This window comes from Penicillium robsamsonii (genome assembly GCF_028829455.1).
Source record: "Penicillium robsamsonii strain IBT 29466 chromosome Unknown utg000006l_segment0_segment0, whole genome shotgun sequence".
NCBI lineage: Eukaryota > Fungi > Ascomycota > Eurotiomycetes > Eurotiales > Aspergillaceae > Penicillium > Penicillium robsamsonii.
In genome coordinates, this window is record NW_026643224.1 from 534,590 (window position 1) to 548,999 (window position 14,410).

Here is a 14,410-nt window from a genome sequence, read left to right on the forward strand (position 1 = left end):
TAGAATGGATGATGGGTTTTTCTTACCCTTAAGCGCTTATTGCGTCAGTCAAGTTGAGGTGCATATATACAGCTCAAAACATCACAGATATTTTGATTAAAAGATCTTATTATAAGTTATCCTAATAAATATTTAGCCTCGCAAACTTGGCCGAGTGGTTTAAGGCGCCAGATTTAAGAGAGTTATCTCATAAACCCTGGTCACGAAAGTGGCGTGAGTTCGAACCTCACAGTTTGCATTTTTTTTTTAAAAAAAAAAAAACTTGTTCCGCTCTTTACAAATACATCGTAATCAGAACGAAGGATAATAACAGAAAAGATTATGCAACCTGCGGGATTCACCCACGCTACTTTCGAAGAATATCCACTGGATTCAGTGAAAGAGGAAACTATCTTAAGTCTACGAGATGATAAATCTCAATTCTCACTATCAACTAAACTGGCGTCATAGTCCAGCTCGGTCGAGGGACGCATAGAAGGCAGGCCAGACAGAAGAAACAAGTACCAAAGTCCCCAAAAGGCAGACGGAAAGAAACAATCCGTCCTCGAAGGTTTCTTTCTAAAGATTCAAGGTTATACTCGAATGTCAAGTAATTTGACATTGTGCATCTCTCAGAATAGGGTTCAGCAGTTGCTCATGAGCCACCGGTTGGTGTGGCATAGGGCGTTGATATCACTCCCATACTCAAGGTGGGGAATCAGAAGGACAATCACCTCGTCGATGAGATCGAGAAAGCCCATTTGGGCGAGGTACTACCCTTAATGACGCGGCGGAAAACTTGATTTGTCGAAATCGTCATGGTGGTGCCCGTCTAGGACGTAGGACTCTTGTAGACAAGAAAGTTAACAAATTCATAAAAGGTCTCTGCTTGCCCTGTATGAATTACATGAGCAGTAAGTCCAACCAGGCAAAAAAAGGACGACGAGGCCGAGACCAACATCTCCGACGATGGAATTTTGAATGACAAGTTACGCCCCCGAACCCTACAACAGATCAAGGTAGATACCATTGGTGGTAGCGCCGTGCACAACTGTGCATGCGGGACCAAGCTCGAACGGCTAATTTGGGCTAAGAGCCACGGAAAGCCCCTTCTGGATTTACCCAATAAATGGATAGTTCACAAGCTCGGTCTTCTTTGTCGCAAATGCAAGTCAACGAAATACAATGGGCTTTCTGTCCTCACGCCCTTTTTATCTCACCTTCGGCCTGAAAGCGATATCATGCAGGACTAGTGGGAACTGTATGATCCAGTTTTAGCAAAAAAACAGGAACTAGTTATATGCTTAGACATTTTATGTAGGGCTAAGATTCTTACACTAGCCGAGCAGCACAAAACAAAAAGTCGGCTCTTAAGGGAGCCGATTTCAACAGCAACGAGCTTGGACCTCTACATGATGTTGCTGACAAGTAGCCTTTCGGTGAAAGGAGTGGGGTGGGAGGTTCAATCTTTTGTACTCCGTACTACTTTTCGTTCTGCCAGCCGTCTACCTACCGCGTCGAGCTATAGAGCAGAGCGCAAGCGGCGCTCGATAGCAACGTAGGTAGAGGATGGCTTCTCGATTTAGTGTTGTATTGAGTCTTTTTTATCGTCTTAATATAACAAACTGGCTAACTCCCTGATGGCTTTCTTAGTAGTGCGAGGCTGGCCCGAAGCGTTAGCCCTAATTACTAGTATTACAGGTATAGAGTAAGTCTAGTGCGTGCGGGTGTAGAAACTCGAGTAACGAGCTGAGCCAAGCCCGTACCACGTCCGGCCCATTCATATCTAGAAGCATGTCTAATCTCAGCGACTCCTATTGTGGCCGTAGTTCGCCACTCGGATCAACTTCACGTAAGTGCAACGAATCAGCTCGACGCGTTTGTCTCAACGCATACCGGTGCGGTGCCAGGCCGGTTTCCGGTTCGGCTGTCGCATCGACGAGGTCGAGGATCTTGAAAGGCTGCCAGGGTGGGTTAGTGGCGCTACCGGTGTGGATGTGGGGTTGACGGCGTGGGCGAATTGGGCCTGGGCGGAGAAATCCCACTCGGAGGGAAGAGGAGGTATATATGTATTGCTGTTATGCGGAATATAGTATCCCGCGGGAAGTGAGTTGAGGCGGCCTAAATCTTAGAGATCTCCCACGGAAAGGGAGGACCAGGTAAGATATTAGTATGTCCCCCGAGGCGCACAGTGGAATAGTCTTCTACACGATTCCTGCCTGTAGTCTTTTTTAGTCCAGTGCGATTGGCCAATAAAAGCATCGTGCCTTCTTTTGCTGTCTCGGCTCATTGTAATCAGTGTCATATATGTACTCGATAAAACACCTATTTGAAATACATTATCAACCCTACGGCTCTACAATATATCTAGGAACGCTATATTTGGCCTTGAAAGTGACCGAGCAAGCTAGAAGACGACTTGTTTATATTTAGATACACTTAGTGATTTCTGTCGGCCAAGAGTCCTTGCCCTAGCCGTCATGGTCTAGAATCCCTCTTTATATATATTTTTTTTCAGTTGGAACATGCCCAAAGAAGCACAGGTTTAATGATATGTTGTCTCGGGCTACGGAGTATAGATAACACGATATGTCACCAACGAATCCCAGGTTGACTATGTATGAAACGTGATGAGCTTCGATTAAGCTTGATGATGGCATGCTACAGGGGAATGAAGCGAGAAAAAAATCATCTCACCCGGGCTGTTAAGGAAGTCTAGTGACCTAAAAGGGGCTCGAGGACATGAAAAACAAAAACGTATTAGTGTTCAGAGGTCAAAGAAATTGTTGTCGCATTATCTTGCGTCAATAGCTAGCACTAGACTAATTTTTGTCAAACAGTAGAATTTTTTCCAACGTTTCTATTATTGTAGAGCCGAGCCGTGCGTCATGTCATGTTGCAAATCCAGCAAGGATTTGCTTGGCGATCGCCTACAGCGAGGCTCTGGACCAGGTGGCAACGCAATGATTTCTGGTTTGTTGAGTCGGGATTCTGATTATGCATGAACAGGGATACTCAAACACGGATAGTGATGAATTTGTCGAGGTGCGACATGCAGTCATCACACCACGTATCAGCTATGCTGATCATAGCGAGGGTGATACACAGATAATCGAAGGTTGTGGAAACAACGATTCATTAAGGAATGCCGGTTTTAAATAGACCAAGCTAGAAGAAAATCTGGCCAGGCTTGCAAGCAGCTAGCACAACACCGAGAAACATTGCATAGGGCTGAACCACGAGAGCGCCACAAAGAACTTTGCAGCCTGGAAATTTCCCGTCGGGAATATGTGCCAAGCTGCCAAGTGCTCGAGGCTTTATAATATTGAGTCAGAAAGTTCCCGTGAAACCTATTGACTACGATTAGGGGGAGCTATGACGCTAAAAAAGTAAGGGATCAGCCCTAAACAGGACAATAACAGGAGATGAAAAATCCCGCGAGCCAAACGATGGGACTGCCAAGGCTCGGCCGGTCCCGCACGTGAAAATCTCTGAGGTCAGCGGTTACTAATCCACAATTTCAGCCATTTCAGCCACTCGAATGCTACGGGCAAATGCGGGAAAGTCTAGAGCTACCCGTTGTGGCTGAGGCTAAGGGTCAAAGTGGATCAACTGACTTTTTCTGTGTGGACCGCCAAATATCAGCACACACATTCTTGATTTCTACTTCACATATATCTACATCAAATCACCATGGCGACATTCCTCCAGTTAAATGCCCAATCTCTAGCACACGCTCTTGCTGAGCTCTAACATCGGCCGTGCGCGTGCGTGCTACTGCATGTTGCCGATTGCTGCAAGTCCAAGCTCTTTGCAACACTCCCTATTCGCCTACCCTCCATCCTCATTTCCTGTTATCAGGGACAAAGCTGTTCCTTCTCCAAAGCTGCAAGCTTATCACGACCCCTTTTCCTCGTTAAAACACGCCAACCCCTACTCACCGCATCGATAACAAAAAATACCTTGCTGTCTGGCCAGTGCTGTTTGAATTGGACATTCCCAACCAGTCCTTGCCTCAGATTACAACCTCGTGCCAAGTGTACTTGTCCTTGCACATTCTTTGTTCCCAAAAAGTTCTCAGAGGGTCCTTCACCGAGCTTTTGTGAGCGCAGAAGACCCGTCAAATTCCTATCTCAACTTGAATTTTTTGACCGATTGGATATTTTTTATTGTTTTTCGCCATGGCTGTCGACTTATAACCCGATACAGCCCTTGATTCTTTGCACTTCAGTGTTTCTATATTAACTTGGACTTCTCCCCCGATTTTCGCGGAGTCATCGTTTCCACACACCTTTTTATCTTGATACCATTCTCAATCATGGCCCCCAATCTCTTCCTCTGTGCGCGCACTATCTTCTGCCCTACCTACTGGTTCCAGAAGGGTGATGGCAAAAGCAATCTCAAGGAACAACACTGGGAATCTCCCGTCCCGGGAACATACAAGTTCCTCCCGGGTCGCGGATGGCACCTCATCCATCGGGATGGGTGCGAAGACGATGAAAAAGTCCCTGCTGCGCTAGTTTACTGCCGCATCCTCCACCGTTACATGTTTGAATCCGAACTGGAGGAACGCTGTCGCTGGTTCGACGCCCCGCTTCACAGGGGCGGCCGCCCGGAAAAGCTGCGCTTTTTCCTCCTCGACGACGGCATTCACTGGGTCGCTGGCTGGGATGCTGAGGGAAGCTTCATTCTTGGCCCTTACCCCAAGTGGTGGCTCGATGAAGATGGATACACCATGCGCCGCGGTGCCTCGCCTCCTACCAGTTCCAACGTGTCCCGTTGCAGCAGTATCATTGCTGGCAAATTTGACTGAGCTTGCCTCAACAACACCCTTGAGGTTGTCACATGACAACCCTTTTAATGATTGGAAATTCCATCATACATGTATACCCCTTCTGTTGGCGCTTTTCGATATTCCAAAGCGATTTAGCGTGTCTCTTTTATTCTTATGATAACCCACAAAAGTTCTTGGTTTTGGTTTTATGTCACGGTGATGGATATGTTTTCGGGTTTCTTTTTGTCTCATAGATCTCAGGTTAGATTAGACTTTTTAATGATTCAGGGGTTTGGGTGATCTTCTTGATCTACACGGCGCACGTTTTTATCGTTTCTTCACGGCATCTCACATTCCTATGGATGATCAATACCAATCGAGACAGGGTTTCTTGCCGAGCTACACATATCTCGCTTATTCTCTCTCGAGTCCTTATAGGGATCATTTGATCGATCTAGAGTCTAGAATCCCAGTTCCTCTCAACAAACCCAGAATTATCTGACTGCCTTGGAATGCAAGGGGTTACCTATATTCCGATAAAAAAAACTATGTATGTACAACCCGGGAAGCCTAGCCTAGAGCCCAGCATTCTATCCCTCACAGCTTGGCCTCAGCCCTAACAAGCAACTTCTCCAAGCCCAGTCTTGTCCGCTCCTCCATCCCCGTCTTCCCAACTCTCATAGTCTCCCTCAACACAAAAACGTGCGTATAAGTCCCAACCATCTTAACATCCTCCTCGCCCTCACGGAAAATACCAACTTCCCACGTAACGCTAGACTTACTAAGCCTATTAACACGCAACCCGACCTCCAGCAGATCCGGGAAGCGCACGGAGGCGAAGAAATCGGCGTGTGTAGAGACAATCAGACCTATTTGATCGGCGCCGGTCGCTAGGTTCGATGGGGAGGGAAAATTGGAGGGCTGCCCGTGAGTCGGCGCCGGGGTTGGGTTGTTTACACTGAAGGGGTCCATCCCGCAGTGCTGGATTAGGTACGTGTTCGCGATTGTGTCGAAGAGATGTGTGTATACTGCGTTGTTGAGGTGCGCGTACATGTCGTTGTCGAACCTGTGGGTGTTAGTGTTGGTCTCGGTGTCTGGTTGCTTCGCGGGTGCTCGCGCGGTACTGACCATCGGGTCTGGTGTACTTGATGGAAGCCATAGTCGCTGCGCTTACGGTGCTTCTTGGCTTCGGACTCCGGGGTGGCCATTTCTTTATTATATTTTCTGATAGGGAGGTCGGATTTGATTCAAGTGTGATTCTACAATAGATGTGTTTATGCTTGATATAACAAGAATGCGGCCCGCGAGGACCTCGGCATCTCTGTGATTATGTAACTGATGCCCCGGCTTCCAGAGCGCTTTGATCCACTTGTCTTTCATCTGATCCACATCCAGCAACAAAGAAGTAGATACATATCGAGGCTTTCATCTTAAATATTTAGTAGTCCCCCAGTCTGTGTAAATATCAGGCCTTATCAAGACTTATTTAGAGCAATATTCATCATTCAATCAAATCTCTTTTCAGCAGCCTTATTATCATACTTGCATCGAAAATTCGTGATATAGTTCATCTAGGAGACGATGGAGGTTCCTCTGCCTAGAGCTGGTATTCAAGCTCTGATCCTGTGCGGTCCTGGGACCTCATTTGGGACTCTTCTTGACCAAGCAAAGACGCCGAAATGTCTTGCCCTAATCGCTAACAAACCGATGATATATTATCCGCTAAAGTTCTGTAAGATATCACATATCAGTGGTGAGTTAAAAGCATTCAAACCTTAGATCGCATTTTGGTTATTATTATTTACTAATTGTTTCAGATGTCACACTGATCACACCCCCCTCCGCCCTCGCTCATATCAAATCTGCTTTACAGCAAGACCCTTATTTGAAATCACTCCCTTTACCAAAAGTCATCTCCCCCCAAGATCTTCAAACGACAATGGTAACAGCACAGTTACTTCGCCTTCCCGAGGTGCAATCTTGCATAGAATCTGATTTTCTCCTCCTACCTTGCGATCTCGTCTGTGAAATCGAGGGCACATACCTGCTACAGATGTGGATGGCGTCTCAAGGTCAGGTCGTAATGGCCGAGGAAGAAAGACCCTGTCGAGGTGGTCTTTGTGTGTATTATCATGTGGAAGATGCAGTGAAGGATGAGGCCTTGGATCTGATAGCTGTTGAGCCACTTCGGCCGACCAGGCTAGCGAAACTGCTCATGTCTATCGGGATGGATACTGTGAAAAGAAACCTGGAACGTGACAAAGGTTTTCTTCTTCGTCAATCCTTCGCAAAGCGGCAAGCCACACAAGCCAAGATATTGACTGGCTTCCGCGATGCACACCTCTACATTTTCCCGTACTGGGTCAAGGATCTCGTACGGCGCCAAGAAAGACTAGTATCTGTCAGTGAAGATCTCATTGGGTTATGGGCCAAGTCTGCATGGCAGCGTGGACTACACGAGAAGCTAGGGATGGATACTTGTTTGAGTCAGCAGAAAGGAAGCCATGAAGAGAAGGACTACCGGAGACTGAGCACTGTCACCCACCAATCACCACAGAACGATGTCCCGGGAGTACCACCTCTCCTAGCATATCTACATACAGGACCTACACTTGTCCGGCGTGTTGACAATCCCGCTCTTCTCCTATCAACATCCCTTCGTCTGGCCAAACAGGCATCCAATGAAGAGGCCGACCATACAGCTACTCTATCCCCATTCGCCCACGACCGAAACATTGCCTCTCCTGAATGTGTGGCTTCAGACTGCTTTATTTCAAAAACCGACTGTCTCCTTGGATCCAACGTGATTGTTGAGAGTCGTTCTGTTATAAAGGAATCTTGTATCGGCCCAAACTCCAAAATCTGCAGAGGTGCTCGAATTACGCGATGCGTCATTCTTGATAACGTTGTTGTTGGAGAACTTTGTGTGTTGACTGGATGTGTAGTTGGGAGCCGCAGTTATATCGGCAATGGTTCGGTGCTGAGGGACTGTGAGGTTCAGGAGTGTAATGTTGTTCCTGAGCAAACCGAGGCTAAGAACGAGAAGTTTATGCCACTTTTTGAAGACCTTGATGGGGATACAGATAATCCTGACATGTTTGCTGATAGTCGCTAGAATGTCTAGTTTTTGATTCTAGGGCTTGCCTTTACAATTGCCTTTTGCATTTATTATAGTTTTGGGGTATCAAGGAAACTCCTTGAGAGTACGAAGAACAATAGCTCTCAGGGTTCAAAAACCCCTTTACATAGGTTATTTCAGTTCTTCTTTCCTTCACCTCTATAGATTAACAGGTATCGAGATTCTCCAACCTTCTCTACCTTCACTTCGAGATACTCATCACTCCAATAGACCGTGTCTGTATTAGAAGGGAGCAATAGTATTTATGGCCAGGAAGCCCGGGCTAGCTAGTGCTGTTCCAAAGTCATTCCTGTTTGTTTTTGTAAAATTCATCGCAGTCTCGAGCCATCTGATCTCCACCTGCTCGGTTCTCTTTTCACCCACCATTTGGATAACATCACGATAAGCTCCAGCGGCGTCTCAGTATTCTTGATATGAGTTGGATGATTCGACTATAACTGAACTGTACACATTTTCCCGCGGCGGCAAAATCGAAAGGCAATGCCTACCCACACTATGAGGAATACGATGAACCTACGCAAGGGACCAGAAATTCTTGGTACAGCCAAGGCATTGAGATTGACAAGAAGTGGCAGCTCCTTGTCAACGACTTGTCTGAAATTCCAAATGGAATGATTGTCGATAAATGTCCCACTAAGCCAAGTGGAATGTGGGATGCACCCGTGACTATTGTTTGTTCGACGTGAACAGCTACGAACATCTGCTGGTCACAAGTTTTATACAGTTGCAATCCGTGTCTGAGGATGTAGTACGCAAAGCTAGGACCGAGCCCTACATTCGGACCCAAAACAGAATTCTGATCCGAGAAAAATGGTCAAAACTTGGAGCTGACTGGACCCGGTACCCTAACTGGGAAGAGGTTGAGGCGAAATACCCGATCCAAAATCATCATTATGCTCTCATGTCACAGGATCCCCTCATCGAAATTCTATCCTGGTAAAGATGCGTTGTAACAAGTAATTCAAGGTGTACGGCCAACGATTCAGTTCGAGATAATTCGTGATCGTCAAAGTTATAAAACATCTTGTCTTCATGGGACTACATACTCAGGCATTCTTTTGTGATATCCCCCTTGAATTCCGTATATACCAAGATATCTACGGTAGAAGACAATGCGGGACCAATTGTGGTTACTGAAGAGGCTCTGTCAGCACATCTATAATGCCTTCTAGGTCAGGACAGTCCTACTTATGATGGGGTATAGAGTATTATATTAGATCCCTGCCACAGCTTGTGTTTCAGCGTGCATGATGGGTGGCCTTGTCTACTATAGTATTTTAAACTGTGAGCTCCATAGATGGTAATATACTCTTCTCCCCCTCGTAGACAGTCACGCTCAGTCCACTACCTGGCCCCCATATTTATTGTCATCGATCTCATTTCCCATCACCCAGGCATTGATGGCATTCACGTCACGGCACTGGACCTCGGTGTTCCATGTTAAAAATGATCCAGTCACCCGTTCTTCAGGTGTTCACCGCAAGTACTCCTCCGTGTAATGCCGAGTCCCAGTCTCATCGATGTGCGTGTAGTTGTGGTTCCACCAGTATACCGGGGAAATATCTCCATGGCAAAGGATAGCTTGTCGGAGTACATCAAAGCAATGGTCTGGCAATTTATTAGAGCAAAACAAGAAATGCTGGGGGGCGAGGCATACTTGTGTGGTGCAATATTTCGTGTTGACTGGCGTTCGGGTAGTATCGATCAGGATAGAACGACTTCCGAAGTCGGCTCAAACAGTGTATTCGTGATACCCAGGATCATCGTAGATCTGGACGGCTTCAGGAAGACCCAATTCCTTTGCTTTATCTCCCGAGACGCGGATCAAATGGTCATTATCTATGGTGCCTGGGCGTTAACGCGAGCCAAACAGCAGGCTCCCCTCATAGACCCGACTACTTACCTCGTAGCCAACCATGCCAGGCTGCGTCTACCTCGTCCGTTGGAGGAGATTGAAAGATTTTATCGGGTTTGCAACGTGTGTTGACGTACCGCTCGGCGCCATCTTCGCGAATGGGAGCTTGGATTAATGTTAGCCTTTGCCTGGAGATCCAAGGTAGGGATAATAATGACAGAAAGGAGGGATAGGCCTATCAGTCAGTGGCCTTGCATGGTTGCTAAGGGTGAAGGTGGCTATCACAAGAAAGATACTGAATGTAGTGTTGAAAATAGCCCATAGGTTCATCCAAAAGCGTGGACTTAAGGCCTGTTTGACGAAGGGGAATCGGCACTGCGACCTGGGAGGTCTCTTTTCGACATCGTAAATGTCCTCTTCCTGGCTTTCCGTTGATCGCACGGGCGAGTAGTCGACGGGCATATTAGAAGAAGGTGGAGGGAGGTATTTGACAGGGCGCTACGTCAAAGGCCTAGGACATTTAACAAGATCAATACTTGAAGAAACTAACTTACCCAGATCTTAATAACTAGTTCCTCTCCACGGGCAGTGTTCTTGATAGTCTGAGTTATGTGTCTCACCCGAGCGTGTCCTGTTCATGTAGGCCACGGCGTAACTCACAAGAGATCGACTTCCCTTTTTCCGGAGCGATTCCCTCAGCGTATTTTCCATTTCTGGAGAGGTCAGAAAAGAGAGTCCCCGTGATCCCGAGAAACCAGGGTCGCTATATACGCAATAGCCACCGTTGCATTTATGTGTTGCGACTGATGTTCTGGGTTCGACCAGACAAGCATCGGCCCCCAGGTTGACGAGTGCGCTTACTGGGCAAGATTGATTTGATGCCAACTAGGTGTAACTCGCGCATCTTTTTGCATAACTTCCCTGAAACGAGAAAGTGAAAATTGAAAGGATCAAGGCGAGGCCGTTGAAAATATGCATGTTTTCTATGAGCAAGATGGTCGGCTTGTGTGCATTCTGGAGCGTAGAGAATTCCCCTGGCCCTCGTCATGCCATCTTGCTTTATGGACGAGAAATCCTGATGCATCGACTCGTCTTTCTCTTCTCGTTCGACTTAGATACACACGCAAGGGGGGCGGGGTTTCACCAACATAAATATCATATCACTGCTGGTAGACTACTAGAGCCCGTTTTGGAGAAGATCCACATGTACATTTTACAACAGATTTTGACTGTAGTTTTGACTATTTTACGGATTACCTCAGATAAAAGCTTAGATGGAACTTGGAGTAGCTATTCGCTAGCTTTCAAGTTCCGTTGGGCTATAACATCAATAGCCGTGAATGTCTGATTCAGAAATAAGCGACATCTAGAGTCTGTTTGACAATACTGCCTAGAGGGTGTTGACTAGAGAAGATTTGGTGGTCGCCTTTGGGTAAATTGACAGAAACCAGACGGCCTTCATTGTGTAAAATTACATGGATAGACTGTCGCAGAACTTATCAAGATATAAAGAAACACTTTATGAGTTGTTCTAATTTGCCTTATCTCAACGTGTTACGCAACTTTGGCCGAGCGGTTAAGGCGCTAGACTCAAGAGAACTCCTCCCTCTTCACTGAATACAGTGAGCATTCTAGTTACGAAAGTAGCGTGGGTTCGATTCCCACAGGTTGCAATTCTTTTTTATTCTTTTATTTGCTAATTTATGTGTTATCTATCATCATGATTGATTGGCGCCAACGTTTTTTTTTTCGCTGGCAGAGGGTTAACTAGCTGCCATGATATCAACATTTATCTATATATGTAGTCTTAGAAGTCTATAAATAGCTCGTATCAACGGTGGGTGGTGCCCCACTAACAATGTTATCGGATAGTTAGTTAGTGGACATATTCTAAAAGACCCTAGAAAAGACCTTAAAAAAGACCCATGGAAAGATAATTAACGAACTGGGTGTTATCACTCTGTCCATTCAGACCACTTAGACCACTCTTACAATACTCAGCAAAGACAGTTCAAAGGAGTCCTCTTCCCCCTCGACGCGATAAATCCTCTAGGGAATTCGGTAAATGTTCAAGCTCTGTCAGAAGCGCATCTCGGTCGCCACACTTCCGTGCCGAGTCAAAATCGATTAAAACAGCTTGTGAATCACGAATAAGAAAGTTGAATCGCTTTATATCTCCATGGTGGATCCCCAGGCAATGTAATCGAGACAATGCCTCCCGACAGGACTCAAGGTCCTGTGGGCCAGCATGCCTGGCATTCTTGATGCGTTCCATCAAGAATCCGATCACACGACCATCTTCTGTTAAATGGCCAAGGAATTGTGGACCGATGTCATAGTCCTCCATCCATTGGTAAGCTGTGGTCTCACTCTCTAGATATTGGATCTCCCAGTCGAAGCGAGCGAATTTAACCACAACCACGTCGTCGAACAAATTGCACTCAACTTCATAAATGCCCGTTCGTAACTTTTTTCCGACCACGATCTCCGTATAATCAACAGAAGTTTTGTTCCAGGTATTCTTAACTCCAGGAAAAGCGGTCCGAATAGCATAGGCAAAGTGGGGTTGGCCATTCGATTCATTTTTGGCCACCAGTCCATCATTCCAATCTCCAGCGGGTAGAGTGGGTAGAAGTGAAACCAGTGAAGGGCCGAAACACATATCGTCAGCACTATAGAGACCAGGGTTTATAGTGACATATTTTATGCTCCGACCGTTGACCAGGAGGCGAAAGAAACTCTGATAATCTTCGTCGACTTCTGCTTGAAGCAATTCGATCTTTATTGAATTGTGCGTCATATTGTCGAGCAAGTCTTGGTCAGAGAAAGCGAGTTATGAATGTGATGGGGTAATGGTAGTCAAATTGCTTTCGAGATCCATGGACCACTATTTATATTTCAGTGCCATGGATTAAAAGAACCGAAGAAGCTAGGAGAACACCCCCTGGCTGGTCCCTAGCCTCGTTGGGCATATAGTAAAGTTTTATAGTAGCTAGACTTCGGCACAACCCACTCTAACCCGAACCCAGCCCAACCCATTGGGTAACCCATTGGGGCCCCAATATAGTGTAAACTAGACAAACAGACTTCCGGCGTGTAACTGCATAATTAATGCATTTTTAGCTTGTAAACGGCGGACCTGTAAATTACTGGATTGAGTGAGAGGCTCTGTCCACCTCGTTTATTGGGTGAAAAACTGGGGTAGTGGTCTCAAGTAGGCCTGCCGAAGCTACTTAATGTCTCTTGGTTATCGGCATTCCGGGCAGTAGCCACCGCAACGTTAGATGTCGAAGCCCACATACTTCCTACGCACCTCCGTCTTCGCCACTAAGCACAGCGCACCATCGTGAGGTTTTACACTCTACCGCGTGACCACCCCATTTGGAGCTCATTATCACGGGCCCAGAATCGTAGAAACAATGTAGGGTCGTACGCGCGCTTCCATCTGGCGGAAGCATTGACAACCATGGATGTCGACAGGGAAACGATCGAACCACGCCCGCTACCGCCATGGCGAACGGACGCCTTCACGGAGGTCGAGCTTGAACGCTACTGAGAAATAGCGAGCGAAAGAGCAAATTCTGTAAGGGACACGTTAGAAATTGTCGTCTAGCGAAGACGGTTCAAGCTGTATTGGAACTTCGCCGAGGCGTCACAGCGATTTCGCGGTCGTGCGCCATAAGGGCAGCCTAATAATGGGAGTGGCAATGGGCCACGATAGGCCGTGACGAGGCTCTAAGTTCCTGTCAGGAAGTGGATCACTCTAAATGTACATAGTCGGAGATATATAGTTGTCGTATCCTACATATTCTTCAACCCTGGCTCTAATACTAATGCCAAGACCTAGGCAGCACCCACAGCCTTGTAGTGTATCCATGGCCTGGCTTAATATGGCGGTGCAACGTGGAACCACGTAAACCTTGTATTAACTTAACACAGTTCGAAGATACTGTCATGTGGTCACCATGTGAACAAATCAAACATCCCATTGAGCTACGTGGGGGTAAGACTAATCTACGGGGTGTGCTGGCCGTGTATTCCCCTATCCCCGAGGCTCAAGTCCAAACCTCCTTATTTAACACATCCCTCCCTGCGTGCTACTCTATTAAGGTTGCAATTCATTCGCCATCAACTACCTGCTTTCCGCTTGCCCTGACCAGGTTACCATTACTGAAAGTCCACAGCCCAACAATGTGTCGACAGGAATACAAGCTCCATAAGTACTCTTGCGGCAGCCCCAGCACCAAAGAAATAACTAGAACAACCAGTTGTAAGAATCCAGGCAGTGAAGCATGCAAAAAGCAAAAGAAAAAAGCCAAGTGCATTGCGACGCTCGAGCACCAGAGATGTGGAACCTGTTCGACCTGCGAGCAAGAGAAGATAGAGAAATCATTACAGAAGCCAAAGGCACAGGCTCGTGATGTTAAACGGGACACGTAGGTTTGACCCAAATTCTAAACACCACCTTGGAATGCATCCCTCAAATACATATGTCTCGTTTCTTGCTACTATTTCGTGGCATAGGCAATTGGCTGACCTAGTCGTTGTTCTGATAGCGGCTATAAAGCGAATCTGAGTCCTCGGAAGGGGTTATAGTGAATTCACATTATGGGCGCCGTGTCGAAGACATGTTGGATATTTGCAATTTCTGTGTTTTTCTTAA

General features: G+C 46.6%; 5 protein-coding genes across 5 annotated transcripts; 2 read left to right on the top strand and 3 right to left on the bottom strand.

Annotated features, from left to right (window-relative positions):
* Positions 1 to 4,297: 4,297 nt before the first annotated feature.
* N7447_009928 (uncharacterized protein) lies at positions 4,298 to 4,792 on the top strand (the record flags this gene model as incomplete). Its single annotated transcript, XM_057234190.1, has 1 exon — positions 4,298 to 4,792. The coding sequence occupies one exon, from the start codon at positions 4,298 to 4,300 to the stop codon at positions 4,790 to 4,792; it is 495 nt and encodes a 164-aa protein (XP_057081474.1).
* A 558-nt stretch (positions 4,793 to 5,350) lies between these two features.
* On the bottom strand, positions 5,351 to 5,961 carry N7447_009929 (acyl-CoA thioesterase; the record flags this gene model as incomplete). The annotated part of the gene is made up of 2 exons (XM_057234191.1): positions 5,351 to 5,819; positions 5,882 to 5,961. The coding sequence occupies 2 exons, from the start codon at positions 5,959 to 5,961 to the stop codon at positions 5,351 to 5,353; spliced, it is 549 nt and encodes a 182-aa protein (XP_057081475.1).
* Positions 5,962 to 6,692: 731 nt separating this feature from the next.
* Positions 6,693 to 7,868, top strand: N7447_009930 (uncharacterized protein; the record flags this gene model as incomplete). The annotated part of the gene is made up of 1 exon (XM_057234192.1): positions 6,693 to 7,868. One exon carries the CDS (start codon positions 6,693 to 6,695, stop codon positions 7,866 to 7,868), a length of 1,176 nt encoding a protein of 391 aa, XP_057081476.1.
* Positions 7,869 to 9,624: 1,756 nt separating this feature from the next.
* N7447_009931 (uncharacterized protein) lies at positions 9,625 to 10,458 on the bottom strand (the record flags this gene model as incomplete). The annotated part of the gene is made up of 5 exons (XM_057234193.1): positions 9,625 to 9,740; positions 9,796 to 9,912; positions 10,044 to 10,245; positions 10,302 to 10,349; positions 10,408 to 10,458. The coding sequence occupies 5 exons, from the start codon at positions 10,456 to 10,458 to the stop codon at positions 9,625 to 9,627; spliced, it is 534 nt and encodes a 177-aa protein (XP_057081477.1).
* Positions 10,459 to 11,758: 1,300 nt separating this feature from the next.
* Positions 11,759 to 12,547, bottom strand: N7447_009932 (uncharacterized protein; the record flags this gene model as incomplete). Its single annotated transcript, XM_057234194.1, has 1 exon — positions 11,759 to 12,547. One exon carries the CDS (start codon positions 12,545 to 12,547, stop codon positions 11,759 to 11,761), a length of 789 nt encoding a protein of 262 aa, XP_057081478.1.
* Between the last annotated feature and the right edge of the window lie 1,863 nt (positions 12,548 to 14,410).